The 23,583-nt window shown below is 44.5% G+C and overlaps 1 protein-coding gene across 2 annotated transcripts in view; it reads left to right on the plus strand.

Annotated features, from left to right (window-relative positions):
• The window catches only part of Tcaim (T cell activation inhibitor, mitochondrial), a 28,803-nt gene extending 10,514 nt beyond the window's left edge, over positions 1 to 18,289 (plus strand). Inside the window, exons 4-10 of one of the 2 annotated variants that reach the window (XM_051202864.1) lie at positions 1,662 to 1,914; positions 7,705 to 7,827; positions 10,289 to 10,386; positions 10,926 to 11,017; positions 14,300 to 14,532; positions 15,435 to 15,566; positions 16,489 to 18,289. In XM_051202864.1, coding sequence (XP_051058821.1) covers positions 1,662 to 1,914; positions 7,705 to 7,827; positions 10,289 to 10,386; positions 10,926 to 11,017; positions 14,300 to 14,532; positions 15,435 to 15,566; positions 16,489 to 16,729 — 1,172 coding nt within the window. In that variant the 3' untranslated portion in view covers positions 16,730 to 18,289. Of the gene's footprint in view, positions 1 to 1,661; positions 1,915 to 7,704; positions 7,828 to 10,288; positions 10,387 to 10,925; positions 11,018 to 14,299; positions 14,533 to 15,434; positions 15,610 to 16,488 lie in introns of those variants that run through there. The other variant, XM_051202856.1, reaches the window with a different exon arrangement.
• The last annotated feature ends 5,294 nt before the right edge of the window (positions 18,290 to 23,583 follow it).

The raw sequence follows: 23,583 nt of genomic DNA on the forward strand, positions 1-23,583 counted from the left end.
GCCAGCCCTGGCTGAACAAATCTAAAAATCCTCTACTGTCAGCTAATAGTTAATTGAGAACTATTCATTAGCAAGAACAGGTGAAGAGACAAATTGTAATTGAAAGAAAGCTTGATTTTTTTAAAGGTAGTATTAATATGTAAAGCATTTTTATATACCAGAAGAAATCAGAATATCTCCCTTACGAAATGGCCCCTTGGATAACAGTTAAAAAAAGCAAACTGAAGGGATCGGATCCTGTTCTCCCTACTGCTCACCTTTTCACGCTGATAATGTCGGCACATAATAGAGTGCTCTGCAAACCAAGCATGGTGGCCCACATCTCCCCTCCCACACTGGGAAGCAGAGGCAGGAGGATCTGATGATCGCTATGTAGGCAAGCCTGGCCTACATAGTGAGTTCCAAATCAGGGCCACATAGTGAGACCCTGTTCCTCAAAAAGAATAAGGAAGAGGCCAGGTGTTTACCTCTCCCAGAAGCTAGAATTACAAGCCTGTACCACCATGACCAGCTTAGTTTTAAGTATTTTGGTTGTGAATATCCACATGTTCATGGTTAGTACATATTTAATACGTGTTGTTTGAAGACTATGTACCAGCTGTTAACAGTGGTTATATATAATAAAGGTATGAGATTATATGCCTGTTAGTAGACTTTTACTCATGTGTGCACGTGTGAAACTTTACCATGAGTATGTGCTTACAGAGTATTTATAGCCCAAAGTCATAGCACACACCCAGCACTCTGGAAGCAGAGGCAGGCATATATCTGTAGTTTGAGGCCAGCTAGGGCTACATAGTGAGACCTTGTCTAAATAAAACAATAATACTTAGTAGAATTTTAAAACCTAGGGCCTTGGGGCTGGAGAAACGGCTTAGCTGTGAATAGCACTGACAACTCTTCCAGAGGACCCTGGTTCAGATCCCAGCACCCACATGGCAGCTCACAACTGTCTGTAACTTGAAGATCTGACACCCTCACACAGACATGCATGCGAAGGAAAACCCTGATGCACATGAAATAATAAAAATAAGTTAAAAAAAAAAAACCTAAGGTCTCATGTGTTCTAGACAAGAACTCTACCACTGAACTATATTTCCAGCTCCCTTGTGTAATTTTCAAACTACTTTTAAAAATTGGAGATTAGGCCTGGAGAGATGGTTCAGTGGTTAGTGGTTAAGAGCAGTTAGTGCTCGTATCTGCTGAGCCATTTCTCCAGCCCCTGAATAAAATGGGGTTTTGCTGTTGTCGCTGTTTATTTGGAGATAGCTTCTGTGACCAACAACACTGGGTAGATACAGCCTGGGCCTTTCTCTAGCATGCACTGTCAATGCAGGTGTCCCCATGCTCCCTCCTCTCAGCTAGAACTGTGGTGGGCATGGAAGCACTTCCCTCGCCTTAGTGCCAGGACTCATGGGCAGCACTGGGAAATAGTCTCCATCCCCTCCTCAGCTAGGGTGAGGAGAAAGGAATCCATGAGGATTGAAAATACTGCTGGAGAGTTTGAAGGAGGAAGTCATTTTCCATTTGCTGGGGCGAATTTTTACGGGTAATAAAATGTTCTTAAAGATTTTTAATTTTGTAATTGTTTCATGAGAAATGATTCTAAGGTAAAACAAGTAATCGTCTGTATTAATTGTTTGGGGAATTATATTCTCTAGGATTTCGAGCAGTCAGATTTACTTTGCACACCAGCGATCTGCTAAGCACAGTATTGTATATTCTCAACTCCTGCAGTTTGTCTGCTGAACACATCCAAAGCTTGAACACTAATGTGCATTCCCAGCCTCTCAAAGACACTACAGGGATGCCTGACAGACCCATCAAATGGCATAGGTCCTATTATTCCTTTACTGGGTTCAAAGACCCTGACGAAGACCTTGAACACGTCTCAAGAGTGGAAACAACCCTCCTGTAAGTGAAAGCCTCTCGTAGTTTATGTTTAAATGTAGTTCTGATTTTTACAGGAAAAGAAATCTTAGTAATATATTTGATATGGAAACCATGAGAAAAAATATTTTATGTTTCTTGCTTAAAGTTGCAAAAACACTTCCATTTTTTGTTATTGTTTAATACCAGAAACATGCAAAAGATTTAAGTTTTTCCGGTTTTTTTTAATAATTTATGTAACTTTATATGCATTGGTATGAAGGTGTCAGATCCCCTGCAATTGGATTTACAGATAGTTGTGAGCTGCCATGTGGGTGCTAGGAATTGAACTGGGTCCTCTGGAAGAGCAGCCAGTGCTCTTAACCCCTGAGACATCTCTCCAGCCCCAAGCTTTACGTTTTTTAAATCAATTCTTTACACATTGGGCATTTCTAGTCTACTTAGAGGGCTCAAAGGTAATTAACTTTAATAATACATACTTACAGGAAAACACACCAGTTGTGACATGTGGCTATAATCCCAGCCTTTGGAAGGCAGTCAGGAAGATGAAGAGATCAAGGCAGGCCAGTTTGGGATGCATAATGAATCCCTGTCTCAAAATAGACTAAGGGGTGGGGGGAGAGAGAGAGGAAAGGAAGGAGAGAAAGAGAGAGAAGAGGAAGGAGATGGCTTTATAAATATCTTGAATGAATGCTTGTAAAAGAATGTTTTCAAATTATAAAAACTAGGTATGAGTAGGGTGTATAGTACTTTCCTCTAATCTCACTATTTGGGAAACAGAGGCAGGGGGATCTCTATGAGTTCAAGGCTGTTTGGTCTACTTGAGTTCTCAGGCCAACCATGGCTATATAATAAGACCCTGTTGCAAAAATAAATAAATAAATAAATAAATAATCTGACATACTTAGTTTAGTAAGCTGCCATTAATATTTTGATTGAGGCAGATGTTCATAATGTAATGTTAACTATAGAAAGCTGATTTTAAACACTATGAGCCATTTTTATAAATCATATTTTACAAAATAAAAGGACAAACAATATTATCATTGATTAGTTTAACATAGCAGTTTATTTTTTTGTAAGCCTATTTCTTCTGCTTGCAATTTTTCAAGACAGGCTATCACTATGTAGCTGTGGCTGGCCTAGAACTTACTATGTAGGCCATCCTGGCTTCAAACTCAAAACTTTGTCTGCCTCTACCTTCTGATGGTTGGATTCAAGGCAAGGCATGCATCACTCAGCTAAGCCTAATCCTTTTTTTTTTTTTTAAATAGACTCCTTAAAGCCAGTCCCATTCTGTTTCCGCGATTGTATTCAAAGAAGCCAGTAACTGACCATAACTTAGGACATTATTCTTTGCTATCCATTGCCACATGAATCCCCTGTGTATTATCTGCTCAATACAGGAGCCATCGTCATCTAGCTTCATCCCTCACAAGGTTAAGAGAAAGGTGTTGGAAAGGAAGGCAAGTGTTCAACTGAGGCAGGAGTCTAGCTGTGATGCTCGTCTGTGTCAATGACTGATAGACACATCACCTTGAACAGTATGCATTGTCTAGATTTCCTCCTGAACACTGTCTGGAGAGAGATGGGGATTTTGTAGTTATGATTTAGTGATGGAGCGGAAGTGTCGAGGCAGCAGGAAGTGAGGTAGATGTGGAGGGCGGTGACATAGGGTGAGAATTGGCACATTCCGGTGCTAGCTTAGCAATCCAAAGGGGACAGTGGACACAGACAGCTGTGCGTGTGCACTCAGCACTGTGACTCAGCTTGCCACAAGTCTGCATACACCTTAAGAGGATGCTGTTCTTACCTTGACCTATGTCAAGGCCAACACAGTGCTGGGAATGCCTGACCTAAAGGATATAGAAAAAATTAGATTGTTCAATGCAAGACAAAAAAAAAAAAAAAAGAAAAGAAAAAATAAGGGTGTTGAACCTTACTCAAACTAAGGGGCTCAAGGATAAAGTACTAAGGAGTTTCAGACCTCAACTAAGTGAGCATCGGTTACTTAAAGATTGTCCCAGGGACCCGACAAAATAATAGAAACTGCCTGGAACTAGAAAAAGATAATTCAGCAGTGTTTTTCAGGGTTCTTATGTAAGCTGATTTTTTTCATAATCTCTTCATCTAAATAGTCAACAAAATCACCATCTTTATTTTATTACACTGTCCTAGATAATGAGTTCTCAAGAATATGGAATGTGCCTGTCATCAATGAGGTGTTCACAAAACCCACCCAATGCCTTTAATGACCTGAACTTTAAAACTATGGAATAAAGCCTGGAGAGATGCCTAAGAGATTAGGAGCACTGGCTGCTCTTCCAGAGGTCCTGAGTTCAATTCCCAACAACCATCTGTAATGAGATTTGGTGCCCTTTTCTGGTGTGCAGACATACGTGCAGGCAGAACACTGAATACATAATTAATAAATATTGTTATTTTGATTTAAAAACTGGAATAAATATGGAGGTGGGAGGTGTAGCTCAGTGGAAGAGCAGTAGGAAAACAGAATAAATATGATGTGATGGGCTCAATGATCAACTTAACAAATTCACGTGGAAACTCAGTGCAGCGTGTAGTGGGTGGGCGGGCTGTCATGTACTTCAGTGTGCTCTTGTTAGAAGTCGTTAGCATTTACTAGACACATCTGCCAGTTTGCAAGAACACACTACCTCAGAATATGCCTGTGTCTAGATGAACCATGCTGCCTTCCGTGGATTCTCGATTTCTTCAGGGTGTACCTTGAGAGCAGCTTTGTAAGCTACTGTTTCAGGAGTTAAAGTCAGGTAGAATCAAAATCGATCACTATTAATCAGTTCAGTTGTCAGTAGCTATTTGCCAGGACATGGTGGTGAACCTGTCATTAGTTAAACAGACTCTCGGCGTCATAGGTGGAATTAATAATGACCTAGCGTTATGGTACACGGCTAACATTATTCAAAGGCCTTTACATGGCTTGAGCATTGATATTTCAGGGACTTACATGACCCCCATCGTAAGGTTTTGTGGAGTTTGAGTGTAGCTTTAAGGAAGTGTCACTTTATGATAGGAGGCCAGGCCAGGTAACATGGGAGAAGGCGGGACTCCAAAAGTGAACTGCCATGTAGACTTGAGCGCCTCAGAGCTGACACTAGATTGTGATGCCTGTGCTTGTTTTGCTTTGTTTTTGAGATAGGGTCTCACTAGTTACCCTGGGTTAGACGAGATCACTCTGTGCAGCCCAGGCTGGCCTTGAACTTCAGAGATTCAGGTACCTTGCTGAAACTAAAAATGTGTGGCAACATGCATAGCCCAGATCCCAGTGTTTGTTTGTTTGTTTGTTTGTTTGTTTTGGGGGACCTATCCCTGGTTGTTCTAGAACTCGTTCTGTAGGTCAAGGCTAGCCTTGAACTCACCATGATCCTCCTGCCTCTACCTCCCAAGTGCTGGGGTTAAAGCTTTCAAACCTAGCAGTCTTAAAACGGGGAGAGGGCAGGATAAATTGACAATCCAACTACTGAATCAAAAATATGCCTAGCAGTAAGGACCGACTTCCTCATTCTGCCATGCAAACCCTTCATGGTCTTTCCCCTCATCCCTTTGATTGCGTCTCAGGCCCTGCCCTCTGCAAAACCATCTGTTTGAACATCGGTTCATCTGTAGACCAGCACACCCTCCCTTCTTACCCACACATCTCAGGTTCGGGTGCACATTGCCCATTATATAGAACCTTCTAGCTGAAATTACTTTCTGAGTCCTCTTTCTGTTTTTGATAGTCTGTTTTCCTTTTAAGTAAGCCTTCTTTTACAGTGACGCCTTATTTTCCCTATATTCCCAGCACAATACCATACTGGGTATTTGGGCTAGATGTTTGTTTGATAAATTCATAATGATTACCCAGGCAGTGGTGGCATGTACCTTTAATCCCAGCACTTATGAGGTAGAGACAGGCAGATTTCTGTAAGTTAGAGGCCACCCTGGTCTACAGAACAAGTTCCAAGACAGGCTCCAAAGCTTGAAACCCTTTCTCAAAAAATCCAAAAAAAAAAGGAATGATTTCATTGTTTTTCAGGTTTTAAACATGACACATCTTAATGCTTTAGCTCACTCTAAAACAGTTGACTGAAGCATCTTCTGTCTAAAGGCTTTGTCAGGAACATTCAAGCTCTCTTTAGCACGGCTTTTCTTACGTGGTATTATGGACATGTCCCACAGTTTTTCAGGCATCCCCATGAAGAGCTGTGCGAGTGACCTGTTTACTCTTCAGATTGTTTCCTCTCCTGGAGCTTTCTTTTGCACAAGCATGCCTGAGGCACTCACTCCCACATCTGAAATGTCTCTTCCCCTTTGCTCAGTCACCTTCCCATTCTGTGAACACACACACACACACACACACACACACACACACACACACATGTTCACAGGTGCTCACGTGTCCGCACACACGCACTGCATACACTTTTCCTAACTCCCACCCCCACCTCAAGACTGCACCCAAGGTGCCTGTGTGTGGCTGTTGTTAGCGCTGCTGGAGACATCCTCGGGGAGGACGGTGCTGCTGTCCAGATGCGCCTTCTGACAGCTGGCGGCTGCCCTGCTCTAGTCCTCAAAGCATCCTCTCACGTCTGTTTTTCCCTATAATGTCATTGAGGGAAATCTAAGAAATAAGGATCAGAGAGCATCTTCTCTGCTGTGTCTACACAACTGTGTAGATGATAAAACTGAGACACGACTTCAGCTGGGCACTGGGCTGGGTGGAAAGAAATGGACTCCAGGGTGGGAGAGAGGCCACTTGAATGTGCCCTGGGGAGTCTACCGCTAAAGAACTGGAGTGACGTGGTCTAGCCAGTAGAAGGATTAGGCAGAGAGAGGAGGAGCTGGCTTTGAGAGTATTAAAATTAAAGGCAGAAATTAGGTCCTGCCAGGCTAGAATCCACAAGCAGTCTTGACTCTTTTCTCGGGACGCAACCCCTTAGTGTGTCTCTGTCATGATGTGTGTCCCTTGTTTGCTCACGTGCTGCACATCTGATGTGTGCAGAGTAAAGAGCTAAAGCAGACAGCAGGGCCTCCAGTGAGCAGGGTTAAAGGCTTGAAAGATCTTCATAGCCTTCATATTTGTTTTATCTCTAAGGCCTAGTGATGCGTGTGATCTGATTAAAATTTAAAATTTTTTTTTGCAGTACTTAAAAGAATATACCATAACTGTAACATGACTTAGCAAGGGTGGGTAGGCAGCCTCTTGAAGTAGCCTTGTTAGAAGTAAAGATCTGGGGGTCTGAAGAGATGGCTCAGTGGTTAAGAGCATGGTTGCTCTTCTAGGGGACCTGGGTTCAATTCCACGCATCCATATGGAAGCTCACAGAACAGTGTAAAACTCCAGTTCCAGGTAATCTGACACCCTCACACTAATGCACATAAAAAAAAAGCTAAGTGAATTTTTTTGTTTTGGTTTTTTCTGAGACAGGGTTTCTCTGTGGCTTTGGAGCCTATCCTGAAACTCACTCTGTAGACCAGGCTGGCCTCGAACTCACAGAGATCCACCTGCCTGTGCCTCCCGGGTGCTGTGATCAAAGACGTGTGCCACCAACGCCTGGCTTAAGTGAATTTTATTTTTAAAAAGCAATGATCTGATTAAAAACTGACTTTAGCAGTGGAGAACTTTAAGATGTGTATTCGGGACTGTTGGTCCTTTCCTTTTGTTTGTGTTTGCTGTCCTGGGGGGTGGAGCAAGGGCCTGAGTTGCGCTAGGCATGTGCTTGGCCACTGGCTCCATCCCCAGCCACCTGTGCGCTGTACTGGACGGTAAAGAGTTTATATCCGGCTTTGGTCTAGGTCCTGGTTAGGTAGCAATGGGAAAAGTGCTGTTAAAAAGCTGAAGAACAGTTTGCCGCTCAGGAAGGAGCTGGATCGCCTGAAGAATGAGCTATCTGAGCTTCTGCAGCTTTCAGATATCAGGTAATGAAAAGTCTCCTACATGTCTTAGTTACTGTCATGGTGTCATAGATGACACCATGACCAAGGCAATCTGCAAAAGAAAACATCTAAGTTGGGGCTTGCTTACGGTTTCAGAGGCTGAGCCCATGGCCATGGGGTGGGGAGCATGACGGACGGACAGGCATGGTGCTGGAGCAGTAGCTGAGAGCTTAGATGTTGAGAAGACCATGAGGCAGAGAAAGGGGCCCTTGCCAGGAATGGCCTGGGCTTTTTAAACCTCAGAGCCTTTCCCCAATGTCACACCTCCTCCAGCAAGGCCATAATCCTAATCTTTCTCAAATAATTTACCAACTAGTGAGCGACCATTCAAACATCCCAGCCCATGGAGACCATTCTCATTGAGACGGCCACACCGGTACACACATTCAGATATGCAGGAATGGAAACAGCCCAGCTAGTAAAGTGCCTGCTTATTGCACACTGAGCCCCGGGCTTCATCCCAACACTACAAAACCTGGCGTGGTGGTGCAGACCTGTCTTCACGTCAGTAAGGAGGTAGAGTGATCAGTTGGAGTAATGAAAGTACAGGCAGTACTTAATGTTAACACTTCCTAGTAGGTTAGCATTTGGTTCTTTAAACGACAACCAATACTCTTCCATTATCGTTTTATGGAAATAGTCAGGTGACATTTGTATGAACACTGTTAGTATCCACATAGTAATGGCCTGTCCTTGGGGTTCTGACAGGATTTGTCCTCAGCTGCAGCCACTAAGAGCACCACCTGTGCACATTCACTGTGTTCCCTTTTAAAAGGGCCCCGCCACCCCCCATCTCCCTCTCCCTCCCCCTTTCTCGCTCTGCTTCTCTGCCTGTCTGTCTCTACCCCTAACACGCCTCTCTTTTCTCTCCTGCTGCTCCTGTCTCCAGAGGCTGGTCTCCCCTTCCAGTTCCCCTAATTAAAAAAAACAAAACAAAAAACCCTCTACTGGGCTGGAGAGATAGCTCAGTCGATAAAGGCAAGCCTCACAAATATATATGTATGTATGTATGTATGTATGTATGTATATATATGTGTATATATACATACATACATACACACACACACACACACACACACACACACACACACGGTGTCTTTCTCGCACTACTTCTTAAATTACAACTGTGATGAGTTTTTATTTAAAACACAGAAGTGAGATTTAGGTTCTTATATTTTGGCCATAACAGTTGAACTTCTTTTTACATTTATTTTTGTGTACACGTGCCACAGCACATGTATGGAGAACAGACGACACCCTGCAGAGTTAGTTCCCTTCTTCCCCTATGTGCATGTATGTGTGTTTCTGCACAATGCTGAGGACTGAGCCCAGATGCTCGCTCCAAGTGTATGTGCTATACCAAGCTCCATCCTCTTGCTTTAAAATAGAAACAATGTGTTTGCTTTTTAAAAATCATTGTATACATCAACATGGTAACAATTCTTTTACACACATTCCCCCACACCCCCACCCCCTCATCCTAGTCACACCATGACCAATAAAACTTGTTTTTTTTTCCCAAGCAGAGTTTGTCTGTGTAGCCCTGGAATACACTCTATAGATCAGGCAGGCCTCAAACTCAGAGATCTGCCTTGCTCTGCCTCCCATGTGCTATAGTACACACACACACACACACAGAGAGAGAGAGAGAGAGAGAGAGAGAGAGAGAGAGAGAGAGAGAGAGAGAGAGAGAGAGGAGAGAGAGAGAGCAATAAGGATAATAAGAATGATTTTTTTTTTAAGTTAAGAGCGACAATAACCTTAAAAACATAAGATCATTTGAAACATGTCTGTCTGCTTCAGGAAGAGGCTGTTGATGTCAAGAATAAGGCAGTTGGGGTGAGAGCCTGTTCATCCTCCATGGTGCTACTGTGTTGTGGTATTTTGTTTGTGATCTAGCAAATAAAGCTTGCCCTAAGATCAGAGTGCAAAGCTAGCCACACTAATTAGCCATAGAGGCCAGGCAGTGGGGCACATACCTTTAATCCCAGCATTTCGGAGAAAGAGGCAGGGATCTCCGTGAATTTAAGGCCACCCTGAGCTACATGAGATCGAATCTGTCTAAAAGAGAAACAGCTCACACAAAGGTGATCTCAGCACTTGAGGTCACACACCTTTAATCCCAGCACGAGGGAGGTGGAGACAGGAGTGATGTGGCTGGATGGAGAGGAATGTAAGGCAGGAGGAGATGAGAGAGAGATGCAGTCTGAGGACTCATAGAGACGGGCGCAGTCTGAAGCGGGCAGTCTTGAGGAAGCATCTGAGGACAGGATCAGCCCTTTGGTCTGAGTATTGGTAGAGGTAAGAACTCCATAGTGGCTGGCCTCTTTGCTTCTCTGATCTTTCAGCATATACCCCAATAGCTGACTCTGAGCTTTTACTATTAAGTCTAATTAGAATTCGTCCTACACTGCTGTTAATGTAGCTGTGTCTGTTGGCCTAGGTGGCAGAGGGGCTGGGGTGTTGCCCATCGCTGCAGCCAGCTGCACAGTCTTAGCCGCCTAGCACAGCAGAATTTGGAGCCACTTCAGAATGCGAAAGGTAACTGTTGTCCACTCTCTTGTTGTTTGTTTTTGTTTTATCAAGACAGGGTTTCTCTGTGTAGACTTGGCTGTTCTAGAACTCACTCTCTAGATCAGGCTGGCCTCGAACTCAGAGAGACCTTCCTACCTCTGTCTCCCTACCTCTGCTGGGATTAAAGGCGTGCACTACTACTACCCAGCTGTTCACTGTCTTTCAGAACATCTGTAGTACACATCTGTGAATTGTAACACAAAACTAAGGGACTTTATTAGAGTTAGATTTTTAAATCTGTGGGGGGAGGTGCAAGCCTTTAATCCCAGCACTCAGAAGGCAGAAGCAGGTGGATCTCTGTAAGTTTGAGAAACCCTATCTCAGAAAAAAAGTAAAAATAAAATAAATGTTTAAATCCTTTTTGAATAAAACAGAAACATGATGTAAGCTTCTAGGATCTACTAGATGATAACCCTGAGTGTAGACTCTAAGTTTAAGTAATTATTTGCAGTGTTATAAGGACGAATCCTCTGGGCCATGACCAAGGGTTTGTGTTTTATCATCAGGATGCACCATCGTATTCACAGACCGCTCCGGGATGAGTGCACTGGGCCATGTGATGCTGGGGACCATGGATGTCCACCATCACTGGACGAGAGTAAGGATGAGCCAGAAGCAAGCAGACCACTCTGACTTGCCTGCACACACTTTGATTTCAAACAGCACTATTACATCAGCAAACTATCCCGTCAGCACTGAGAAGCATAGCTCCAACCCAGTACTACCACACAACTGGTATTTCAAAGTGAAGATCGCTCCCTTTTACGTTTATTCATTTTGTGTGTGTGTGTGCCTGTGTGTGTACAGAAGTCAGAGGACAGGCTACAGTTCTCTTTCCCACACACTGGGTCTAGGGACTGAGTTCAGCTCGTCACACTTGAGTGAGCAGGGCCTTTACTCCCGTCTCACGGGCCCATGTGCGGCCCGTGTGCCAGCTTTAAACTCATACAAATAAAGCTGATATGAACATTTTTTATTGTTAAATTTTTAGATGTATTTAGTTATATGTGTTTTGTCTGCATGCATGTATGCATGTCTATGTACCACGTGTATGCCTAGTTCCTAAGGAGGTCAGAATAGGGCATAGGATCCCTGAAGCTGGAGTTATAGACAGTTGTGAGACACATGTAGGTGGTGGGAATCGAACCCAGCTCCTTTGCAAAAACAAGTGCTGTCTCTCCAGCCCTGATATGAACATTTTTGTTTAGTTTGGTTTAGTTTTTCTGTTTTTTGCTTGTTTGTTTGTTTAAGTCTCATTATGTAGCCCTGGCTGGACTAGAATTCAATGTATAAGTCAAACTAGACTAAAACTTGTAGCAATCCTCCGGCCTCAGCCTCTAACGTCACTATGCCTGGTTGATACAAACATGGGACTTGCATCTTTCATCTTATAGGTAAATTCCTAGATAGAATTGCCGAATCATTTCCTATCAAAAGGTAGTCATATTTTCAATTTTGATGAAAAATTTGAATTACGACACTCTAGTAGGTGTGAGGTGATATCTCACCTTAAGTTTAATTTCCATTAAATGATAAATGATGGTGATCATTTTTTCATGTTTTTACTTGCCATCTTCATGTTTGATGAAGTATCTATTCAAATAAAATACTTGGTAGAGGGACTGGAGAGATGGCTCGGTGGTTAAGGGCACTGGCTGCCTCTCCAGGGGATCCAAGTTCAAGTCCCAGCACCCATATGTCAGTTGACAACCATCTGTTCCTCCAGCCCCAGGGGATCCAATAGTACCAGGCAGTAATGTGTCATAGAGATATGCAGACAAAACGCCCATGAACATAAAATGGATCTTTAGCCAAGCTTAGTGGCACACACCTTTGATCGCAGCAGTCAGAAGGCTAAATCAGGCAGATCTCTGAGTTTAAAGGAGCCTGGTCTGCAGAGTGAGTTCCAGGACAGCCAGGGTTCCACAGAAAAACCCTGTCTTACAAAACCTAATTATTGTTATTATTTATTGTTATTATTTCAAGCCACATATTTAATAGGTATTTTGTACCTAATGTGTGTAAGAACTCTTAACACTCAGCAGTTTAAAAAAAAAAAAAATACCCAACCTAAATAGAAAATGTGCCAAAGGTGTCACTAAGAGAGTTCAGATGGCAAGTCTTCAGAGCTGAGTGCCTGCAGCCTGAGAGATGCTGGGTTCTAGCCCCACGCTGGGCAGAGCTGCTGAGTGAAAGTGGTGACACCACCAGGTGATGATGGGGATCTGGAGAACGGGTTCACTCCTGACCGCTGACCAGAGCCGGGATGTGCAGACCTGGCACAAGCAACATCTTAAACTGAATGTGCTGGCAGCAGGTCACTCCTGGGCATTTATAGTGGAAAATGCAAAGTTGTCTTCATGTAGAAATCTGTGCACAAGTATTCATAATAGCCAAGAGAGGAGGAAGTCCTAATGTCCTCCAGTGTGAGTGCTGCTCAGAAGCGGGAACGACCCGCTGAAGCGTGCACTGGCCTTGAGTGGGAGAGTCAGTAGCCAAAGGCGTTGTTCTGTACAGTCCCATGTCTGTGCCCTGTAACAGGGCATCAGGAGGCAGAGCAGCGCTGTGGCTGCCTACACATCGGGATCAGCAGTCCGGCTACGGAAAGGTCGTCGCAGACCCTGTGGTGGAACTCTGCTCAGTGCCGAATGGTGATGTGAAAAGACAATATGAAGCAACACACAAGGGTTGACAGAGTCCAGATGAAGTTAAGCAGCTCACATTCAGAAACTTGTATGGTCTTGCTATGATAGAAACCCAGCACATACTATATGAACCTGTAGTTCCCAAAGACCCTGAAAGTACTTACTTAGCACTGTATAAATAACCCAAGAAGAGGAGAATCGGGGAGCAGGATTATTATTTTTTTTTTTTTTGACAAAATGTAGTAAGTAGATGGTGGATGGTTCATGGAAACTTTAGTTATTACCTTCATTATAGACTACCTGATGCCTTCCAGTCCTCTTTCTTTTGTTGTTGTTGTTCTTTTGATTGTTTCTGTGGAGCCCTGGCTGTCCTGGAACTCCCTCTGTAGTCCAGGCTGGCCTCAAACTCAGAGAACCCCCGCCTCTGTCTCCTGAGTGCCGGGGTTAAAGGTGTGGCCACCACAGCCTGGCTAAAACCCTCTAGTCATCTTAACATTATGTAGATCCCAGCTTCCTACAGAAATCCAAAGTCCTCCCTCATCCCACTCACCAACACACGTGCCGTGCCGTGCACCAGCCACACTCAGCTTCCCGTTAGTTTTAGACATGGCCTTTTTTCTTTTCCAAAGCATCTCGCATTCATCTGCTATTTCTAAATCCTATACGTCTTGTGCAATCAGAAGTCTGGGCAGCCATTGTTTAAACCTGGCTGTGTCCTGTCAGCCTCCCGGGCACTCGAGCCCACAGCCTTGCTTATTTTCTTGCCCCTTGACTGTGAGCTCTAGCAAACTCAGACAGCCCTTACACCCGACACCCCGCACGTGCACTGCATTGCACACGCACACAGTAGGTGCTCAGTAATGCACTGTGTGCTTATCAACCGAATTTGAAGTTGGTTGACTGGAATTCTTAAGAGTTGGAATACACAAGTGTGCATTTAGTCGTCACAACCCAGCTTAAGATTCCTATGGGAGTCTTTAAATGTTAGCACCTGGGCTTGATCTTTACCCAGAGCTGTCAGAGCTGTTCTTGATCTGCAGCTCTTCTCACCTTCCATCTAAAACCCCTAGACTGATAGTTTGTTTTGAATATTAGTATTTACTGGATTACATTGTCTTTTTTTTTTTTTACTGTATCTTCCATCTATAAAAATAATTTTTAAATTTTTTTCATTAATTGGACTCCTAAAACCATAGTAACATAAAATTAAATATCTTTTTTTTTCAATACTATAGCTCTTTGAAAGCTTGCCAAGTTATTTTGACCTTCAGAGGAAGATGTCAGCCTTAGAAGACCAGATAAGCAGTCTTCTGGGGGGCATCCAGGTGGTTTATATCGAAGAGCTACAGCCAGCGTTCACAATTGAAGAGTACTACTCCCTCCTTGGCGTGTTCTATAATCAGCTGCTGAAAAGTCGGACACCATCCCCCCCTCTGAGTCTGAGTGGCTTGCAGATGATCCTCAGCAGGTAAATGTCTGGGACTGGATGTATAGATGTTTTACAGTACATTGACCTGCTTTTTGTTCCATTGCATGGTTCTTGTAAATTTAGTAACAGTAATAAGAGAACTGCATGGCTGGAGGAATGAATGGTTCAGTAGTTAAGAGTATGTGCTCTTTTGGCAGAGGATTCAAGTTCAGTCCCCACGACCCATGTCCGGCAGCTCACAACCACCTGTAATGCCGGATCCATAGGATCCAGAGCCTGTGACCTCCTCAGGCTCTGCACTCACATGCAAAGACAGACAGACACAGAGACCACACACACACACACACACACACACACACACACACACACACACACACACGGTACACACCTTTAATCCCAGTATTCGAGGCAGAAGAATAGGCTCAAGGCCAGCCTCAGCTAAAAATGCAACCCTGTCTCAAAAACAAAACAAAAGAATGTCACTGTCAAAAAAAAAAAAAAAAAGAATGTCACTGTCACTACTTGTGAAATGAATTGTATTCACACCCCTGTTCTGCATATGTCAAAAATTAAACTGAGAGACTGAAGAGTAATATAGTGGATCTCCACAACATTCTCTGAAAACATAGCCACTGATCAGCAAAGTGTCACTCAATCATGAGGTAAAGTCAGTAATGTACATAGGTGCTCATGCGCGCGCGCGTGCATGTGTGTGCATGTGTGTGCATGTGAGCGTGCGTGTGTGCGTGCACGCGTGTGCGTGCACAAATGTGTGTATGTGTGTGCTAGTCACTGCCATGTCACGGACAACAGTATGCCATCATCATTGTTGCTGTAATTTAATGTGGATTTTCTGATGACTACTTTTCAGTCACTTGAGATTTAAAAAAGCAAGGTCTGTGGAAGTGGTGATGTTTTCCTTAGTACACACTTTGTTTCAGTGACAGGTATGAGCCAAGCTTGCATGAACTCGGGCATTTTAACATCCCAGCCCTCTCAGATCCAGCCAGCCTCCAGTCTTTCCTGAGAACCAAAGCTCGGCAGGCAAGAGAAAACGTGGCAAGAAGGGAGGAGTAAGTACCGAGTGGGCCTGGCTCCACGCGGACCGTTACCTATCCACGCACAGCTGCTGTGCCTCTTGGTATCAGCAGGGACCCCTGAAGGTGGAGTTGTGGGCAGTTGTGAGCCACCATGTAGGTGCTGACATTTGAACTTGTGTCTCTGTAAGAATCTCAAGTGCTCACAGCTGCTCTAGCCCCATTATAGTTAAACTTTAAAATGTAACTAGTTCTAACAGGTCCTGTTTCTGTGTTGTTTATAACGGGATCACTTGACAGCCAGTGGTTTCCTCATCAAAGGTTTGAAGCTATAGAGTTGAGTCCATTGTAGAGGAGAAAGGGTAGGAATGGGTCCATATAAAGGGATGGACAGACAGATGGACAGCAGGTTCAGATGTGAGCAGGAAGGGAGAAACCGCTCAGGGCAGGGCACAGCCTGATCTCAACATCCTAGTAAAGATTTATACTCATAGTCTTTACTTTACTTAGTCACGGTTAGTGGCTAGGGGAGGTTTATGAAATCATGTACTATTGGGCTGAAGGGATGGCTCAGCTGTTAAGACCCCTGACTGCTCTTCCTCAGGACCATTTGTAACTGCAGTTCAGGAATCCAACACCCTATCCTGGTCTCTGAGGGCACCGAGCACACATGTGGTGCACAGATATCCATGCAGACAAAATGCCGATACACATTAAAAATAATAAATGTCTGGAAATTAGGAATAAAGTATGTGTTATTTTTACCTCACTAATGCTAAAAAGATTAAGTACGTTCAGAGTTTTATGTAGATGAATCAGCCAGTACTGGGCACAGGATAACTCTTGGCATATCTTTTTCCCATGACTGTCTTGTGTGGACACTATGTCATCACCCCAACATTTAAGAATATATATCTTATCTTAGTAATAGCTTGTGACAACTCTTTTTATTTAATAGGTTAAAAGTTATTGAAAACGAGTTGATTCAGGCTTCAACAAAGAAGTTTTCCCTGGAGAAGTTATATAAAGAGCCCAGCATTTCTAGTAAACAAATGGTAGACTGTTGTAAGAGACTTCTAGAACAGTCGCTGCCTTATCTACATGGGATGCACCTCTGTGTGTCACATTTTTATTCTGTCATGCAAGATGGAGACCTGTGCATCCCATGGAACTGGAAGAAAGGAGAAGCCATGAAGTAACACAGATAGCTGTTTTATTTTCTGGAGAAATGAGAAACTGTTGAATTTATTTAAATTCAGTTTGACATAGTATTAGTGTTCACATATTAGGACACAGTTCCTGACTGCTGCTCTAAAAGTGGGGTGAGCTTTTCTTTGTGGTGATTTTATGCTAAGAAATTTATCTCTCAAAAGTTTTACCCCATAGTTATATGATGCTGATGGCTAGGAAAAAAAGATGCTTAGAAAAAAAACTATTTTAAAGATATGTAATAGAGAGTTCTGTAAGTCATATATTTTTATATGAGTGGATGTGTGCACATAAAAATTGGCCTCATTCTGTGTAGCTCTTTCGTACTAGAACTGAACTCATTTTTTTATCCAACACAGTTCAACACATGTCTTCATGGTTACATCCCATAGACACACACTTTGTAGCCAGTAATGGACAGTTATGTTAAAATAGATGATTAATGAGTAGCAGAAATTAAATAACCATGTTTTGTTTGAGAAAGTTTTCTTTTGTTTTGGTTTTTTGGGTTTTTTTTTTTTTTTTTGTTCTTTTTCTTTTTTTTTTTGAGACAGGGTTTCTCTGTGTAACCCTGCCTGTCCTGACACTCACTCTGTAGACCAGGCTGGCCTAGAACTCACAGAGATCCTCCTGCCTCTGCCTCCTGAGTACTGCCGCCACCACCCATCGAGAAATATTTTTTTAAAAACCCTATTGAATGTATGCTATCAATACTATTTGATACTAGTTTATTAAAACATCAGTGACAGAGAGAGAGTTTAAATAAATGATTCCTTCTACCAATCAAAATTTCTGTAGAGCATGTGCTTGGCAGGCATAGGACCCAGGTTCCATTCCCAGTACCAAGAATGTGTAAGATGTATTATTGTCATTAACCCAGAAGCTCCTTTTAAAAGCTGTCTTCATTTCTTCAGCTCTGGTCCAGGTAAAGCCTCCTGTGATCTCTGATGTTTCCCACATAGCTGTCTACTCAGAGCAGACACACACACACATTCTACTCAGCATTTTTCCCCTAAGGAAGACCTCCTGGGTTTTTCCCACAGCGCATCAGAACAAAGGATATGTTACAATCAGTTTTTCATGTTTTGGATTTTTATAAAACATAAGTTATTTAAATAGTTCAATTGTATGTCCAAAATAAGAACTGAATTGTAAAAGAATTGTGCCATTATTGCTTTTTGCCCATGCTAATTTGACAAATGTTGCTGTAAATACTCTCTCCATAAAAAATTCCTCAAGTTGGATTTGGTGGCCCATGCCTTTAATCCCATCGCTTGGGAGGCAGAGGCAGGTGGATCCCTGTGAGTTCAAGCCTAGCCTGGTCCACAAAGTGAGTTCCAGGACAGACAGAGCTGTTACACAGAGAAACCCTGTCTCAGAGTGGGGGGTTAGGTTGGGAGGAGAGTTATCAAAGATATAAATTTATTTAAAAACTGTTTGATTGTGCCACTTGTAACATCAGCTAACAGAGTCCACTGTGATTTGTGTTGAATTGGATTTGTCTCCAAACTAATTGTTACATAATAAACAATACCTTGTTGACCGTATAACTGCTTTTCTTGTTTTCCAGTTGTTAGAGTTTCACAGCTAGGAGTTGTAGGAAATTGTTAGAAGTGATCTCAGGATGTATGTGCTCCCCCACCACAGGGGGGGGATAACTTTTAAAAGAGATGATTCTCCCCAACCATGTGGATCCTAGGGATCCAACTCATGTGCACGCTTCATGGCCAGTGCCTTTACCCACAGAGCTATCTTGCTAGTTCCAGAAATTCTTTCATAGTTATTAAGAGGAAGTTACATGTTCTTACTGTGGGGACAGGCGGCCCTCTCAGAGCAGTTGCTGTTAGAGTGTTTCTCACTGTGACTGGGGGCTCCAAATGGTCGGGGCTCAACTGTGAAGGGATGGGAATTCTGCTTTTATTTTTAAACTACTCATTTCCTTTGGAGAAGTGTTTTTCTTTGTTGGCACCTTGTAAACCACATCTGCATCCAATCAAGACTCAAGAAATCAGGTCCCTCATATCCCAAAGCCTTTAACATTCACAAGCCAATGCAAAGAGCTCACCAACGTACAGATTTCAGCATGATTTCAGAGTGCCTCCTGTGTCCTTATATCTTCCTAGCTGGGCATTATCACACCCGCTGTAAATGAGTGCTCCATCTCTGTGTACTCCTTTATTCCAGAAGGGGGCACCAGATCCCACCATAGATGCTTGTGAGCCGCCATGCGGTTGCTGGGAATTGAACTCAGGACCTCTGAAAGAGCAGTGAATGTTCTTAACCACTGAGCCATCTCTCCAGCCCCCATTTCCCTGATTTTATAAAAAGCTGTATTTGCAGGCAGCTGAAACCATCCTGGGCCAATGGGGCCAAGTGATACAGTGTGAAGTTGGCAGGGACCATTTTGCTCTTCCAGTGCTGGTCCGTGGCAGCCTTTGTAACCTCAGCTGCTAGCAGCAAGCAGTAACAGCGAGCGGGCATCTGCAACAGCAGGTAACAAGAACCAGGCCAGATTCCAGCCTTCACGCTTTTCCGTGTCCAGAGACTTCATCACTAGGTACAGGAAGCCGTGTTCAGGAGAAGCCTGGTGAGGCTCGAGAGATGGCTCCGTGGTTAAGAGCATTAGCTGCTCTTCAGAGAGACAGGGTTCAATTCCCAGCTCCTACATGGCTGTTTATAGCCTATAGATTCCAGAGGGTCTAACACCCTCTTTTTGGCTTTGTGAGACCTGGCACAGAGGTGCACACCACACACACACACACACACACACACACACACACACACACACACCATCCATGCAAGTTAATTAGAACATTTGTAAAACCTGTAAATCCAGCACTTGGGAGGCAGAGGCAGGTCGTGAACCAGGTGTACGCAGGAGCATGAAGAAAGACTGGGGAGACCAGCTGGCCGCTCTAACCCCAGCTCTGGCTCTCCATCCCCAGTCCCTCTGCCTGTTCCAACTAGTCCCTTCAGGCTCCTGTAAGATCTCAGCCTTAGACCTCTTGTTACCTTTTCAGGGTTCTGCCCCTAGTGAACTACTTCCTCCAGCTAGATGCCACCTGCTAAAGATTGCACTCCCTCCTAACTAGCACCAAGGGTGTGAGAGCAATCATTCAAAACCTGCACCCGCTCGGAACAACCCTACCCGCGCAAAGACCCCTTGCAACTGCAGCTCAGCTTCTTGGTGGCTCCCCAGAACCACGCGGGCTTTCAGTCCTAACCCCTGCCCCAGCTCGGCCCGAGGCTTTGCATGGTTCCTAGACTTTGCTTTGCCTTCCTTTCCACATCAGGCCACACTCTACTGAGCCTGCTCCCAACCTTCCGGGGTCCCGGAGTCCCGGGGCCCCAGTTACTCCTGAGTGCGCAGGACCAAATTAGCAAGCACCCTTTGGCCCCACTTTTAGGCCCTCGTGGAGCCTTGAACGAACTTTGACATAGGGACTTGTCCTAGGCTTGAGCCTAGGACAGTAGGGACACCATAGACAGTACGGGCACCTAGCCCGGATGCAAGCTTCAGCCCTTTTCCATTGCAAGTGCTGGCCGTGAAAGCGAGCGTGGTCTGCCTGTGCCGGGCTAACCGGTCCGTCCCACTCGCCCTGGCCAGTTCTTACCCCACTCAAGGCTCAAGCACCAGAATCGCGGTGGCCTGCAAAAAAATCTCAGATAGGTTTGTATTGGGTCTGAAAGCGTTTTTTGTTTTTGTTTTTTGGTTTTTTTTTCTTCGAGACAGGATCTCACTGTGTATCCTTGGCTGTTCTCAAACTCACTGTGTACGCCAGGCTGTAGCCTCCAACTTCAGATTCGCCTGCCTCCTCCCAAATGCTGGGATTAAGGGGTTGTACCATCATGACCAGATTCATTTTCTTAATTAATGATTGATATAGAAGGGTTCTGGGGTGTAAAGGAACACAAACAGGCCGGTAAGCAAGGTTCCTCCGTGGCCTCTGCTTCTGCTCATTTCTTCCAGGTCTCGGTAACAGAGTATGACCTAAGAGTTGTAAACAGAAATAAACTCTTTCCTCCCCAAGTTGCTTATGGCCATGGTGTCGATCAGAGCACTAAAAACCTAACTAATGAAGGGCCCAGACCCTCACCCAGGCCCGTGCTTTGGCAGCCATGACATGCTGCAGAAAAGACCCAGCAAGATGTAGGCCCCTGAATCAGCAGCATGTGCTGAGCCTCCGGCCTTGCCCTAATCACTAGGAAGCCAGACACCCTCCATGTGTCAAGGAACCAATCAAAAGTTAGCTGGCGAACTCTGGTTGTGCTTTACTGATTATCAGTGGAATGCAGAGTGTAGCGACCGCCCTAGGATGGCCTCTCTGCATAGCAACCTTTCTGCAGCTGCAGCTGACCAATCCACTCAGGACAGGTTGCCCAACCCAGAGGAGCATCAATTCTGAGCCTGTTGCTATGCAACTAGGGAACGCCCCAGACACTCCCCTTGCTCTACCCCAGTCTATGCCCTGCCCCACTGCTGCTCTGGGTCCCTCCTACCCCACCGGCCATGTCAGACCTGCGGAGGACGGAGTTAACTTCAGTTAACTAGTGAATTTGAAAGACTCTTTGCTTTTGTATTGGACCTGGTCTATTGGTGGTTTGGGGGAATGCAGAGTCTGGGCACAGCACTAAGACATGTGGATGTACTGAACACAGACGAACACAAACCTTTTCTTGTTGTGACTCCCTGGGCAGTGCATAGCCACTGCTCCAGCGTTTGTGTTATGGTTTAGAGATGGTGTTAAGTATGTGAGAAGATGAGGATACATTGCATGTAAATACTGTCCCATTTTATACCAGGGATGTGGACATCTGCTGACTCAGTGTCCGCTGGGCATCCTGGTGCCAATCCCAAAAGTAGTGAAGGGCAACTGTATACTAAGCATATGTCATCGATTTTTCTGACCCAGTTAAGATATCTATATATGTATGCTAACTTTTTCGATGGAAGGTAAATGGTTAAATTTCTGATATTTTCTGCACAGTACTAGTATAGTCTTTAAATAGGCTGGGCACCGTTCCTTAAGTTCATTTTATAAGAAGAGCAACAATGATTAAATGACCTTTGCTTGAAACCGTTTGGCAAGAAAAATAAGGCATGAAGAGAAGGCAAAAACAGAGTGGCAAGCCTCTAGGATTCAACAATTCTAAGAGCTGAAGCTGGAATTGAGGCTAACCTGGACTACATGGTGAGTTCAAGGCTACCCAGTAGTGCGCGCACATGTGCGCGCACACATACATACTATCAAATTGCTTTTGCTAAGTTTTCTAAGACACGATCACGTATAATCAGCAAAGGTATACATCAAAAGTGACCACACACTTGGAACCTGTGACTACGTTCCTTCCATGGCAGAAGGACTTCCAAGCAGGATTACATTTTGGACCTTACAAAGCAGAGATCTCCACGAATTCTCTAGGCCACTCAGTCTTATCATTTGAGCCCTAACGAGCAATTTTGCTCTGATTCTGAGATGCAAAAGCAGGGGTGAGGGAGACTTGTGACAGAGCAAGGCAGAGGGAGGTCCCTCCATTTTCTGAGGCCATTATAGCTGTTTAAGTAGAATCTTATCTCCTTGACGAAAAGTCCTGTGGAAAGTTACCCAACTCTGTTCCAGGAACCTGAGGTCAAGATGCCCCATCTAATTTATCTTGGCTTCTGTTAAGCTGCCTGCTTGTTGCAGGAACTCTCCAGCTAACTGCTTATCTTAGCTTTTGGTTAAAACTGCTTGCTTGTGCAAAACTTCCCCCCCTGCAGCTGCCAAGCAAAATAATAGGATGCGAGTTTTGCATTTAAAAAAAATCCCTTGCTCTAAATGCTAAGGCTACACTTGGGTCCCAGATATCTGCGTGTTGTCCCAGCCAGCTGGAATCAAGACTTTCAGTTGGCTGTAAAAACTGCCTGATTGGTCTTCCCTGGTGGGTTCCCCGTAATGGTCTATACAAGAGAAGGATTCGACTTGAACGTGGAAAGAAGGGGCTAAGTAGAAACCACAAGGAGGAGACAGCTCTCAGTAAAGTGAGGGAGGGCCAGCCATGCTGGCATGCAGTTGTGACTCAGCAATGAGGTGGAGGGCAGGAGGATCAGGAGTTCAAGACCTATAATAGTAAATAAATCAGCAGTTGTTATAGCAGCAGTAGGAAGCTCAGGAAGTATGTGAATGCTGCCCGGGGATAGGGGCAGGAAGGGCTGCAAGCCTAGGGACTCTGCAGAGAGCTTAGCAATGTTTCAGGGACCTCACCATGCTCTACCTGATGTGTCACCCAGGCTGACCAGCAGCACCATGACTCCTGCATTCTATGTGAGGCTCTGATTGCACAGGCACAGGCGCCCCCCCCATCCATTCCACCCCCACCCTCCCAAGCCTACAAGGCTGACCTGCAGGAATCCTGGGTTTGAAGCTCACCTGGTGGAAGGTTATGGGTAGCCACGTCTGTGCAGACGGCTTGCCAGGGTAGGGATAATGTTAGAAGCTGGGTGTTCCTAGTAACCTGGTCTTTGTTATGTGAAGCTTTCTATCCTGGCCAGGCCTGATTACCCCTGGGGAACACACACCGCGGCTCTCAGCTTCTCTGGCACTGTGCCAGAGGTGCGCAACCCCTGGAGGTGACCCTGGCGTTGTCTTTGTTTCCCGTAGCTCTTGCTTTCCGGCAGGCAAGTCCAACACGTGTCTTCTCTTGCGGAACATGAATGTATAATCCAGCCAGAACATGACAGGCTGGCTTCCAGCCAACACAGGCCCCCTCCCCCATTTGCCAGTTTTCTCCTCTTCCTTGCCTAGTGCTGTTCATGGGTTGGGTCTGTGAGCACTGCACCTTAATAACATTCTCTATGCCCCCA

Source organism: Phodopus roborovskii, unplaced genomic scaffold (assembly GCF_943737965.1).
Source record: "Phodopus roborovskii unplaced genomic scaffold, PHOROB, whole genome shotgun sequence".
Classification (NCBI taxonomy): Eukaryota; Metazoa; Chordata; class Mammalia; order Rodentia; family Cricetidae; genus Phodopus; species Phodopus roborovskii.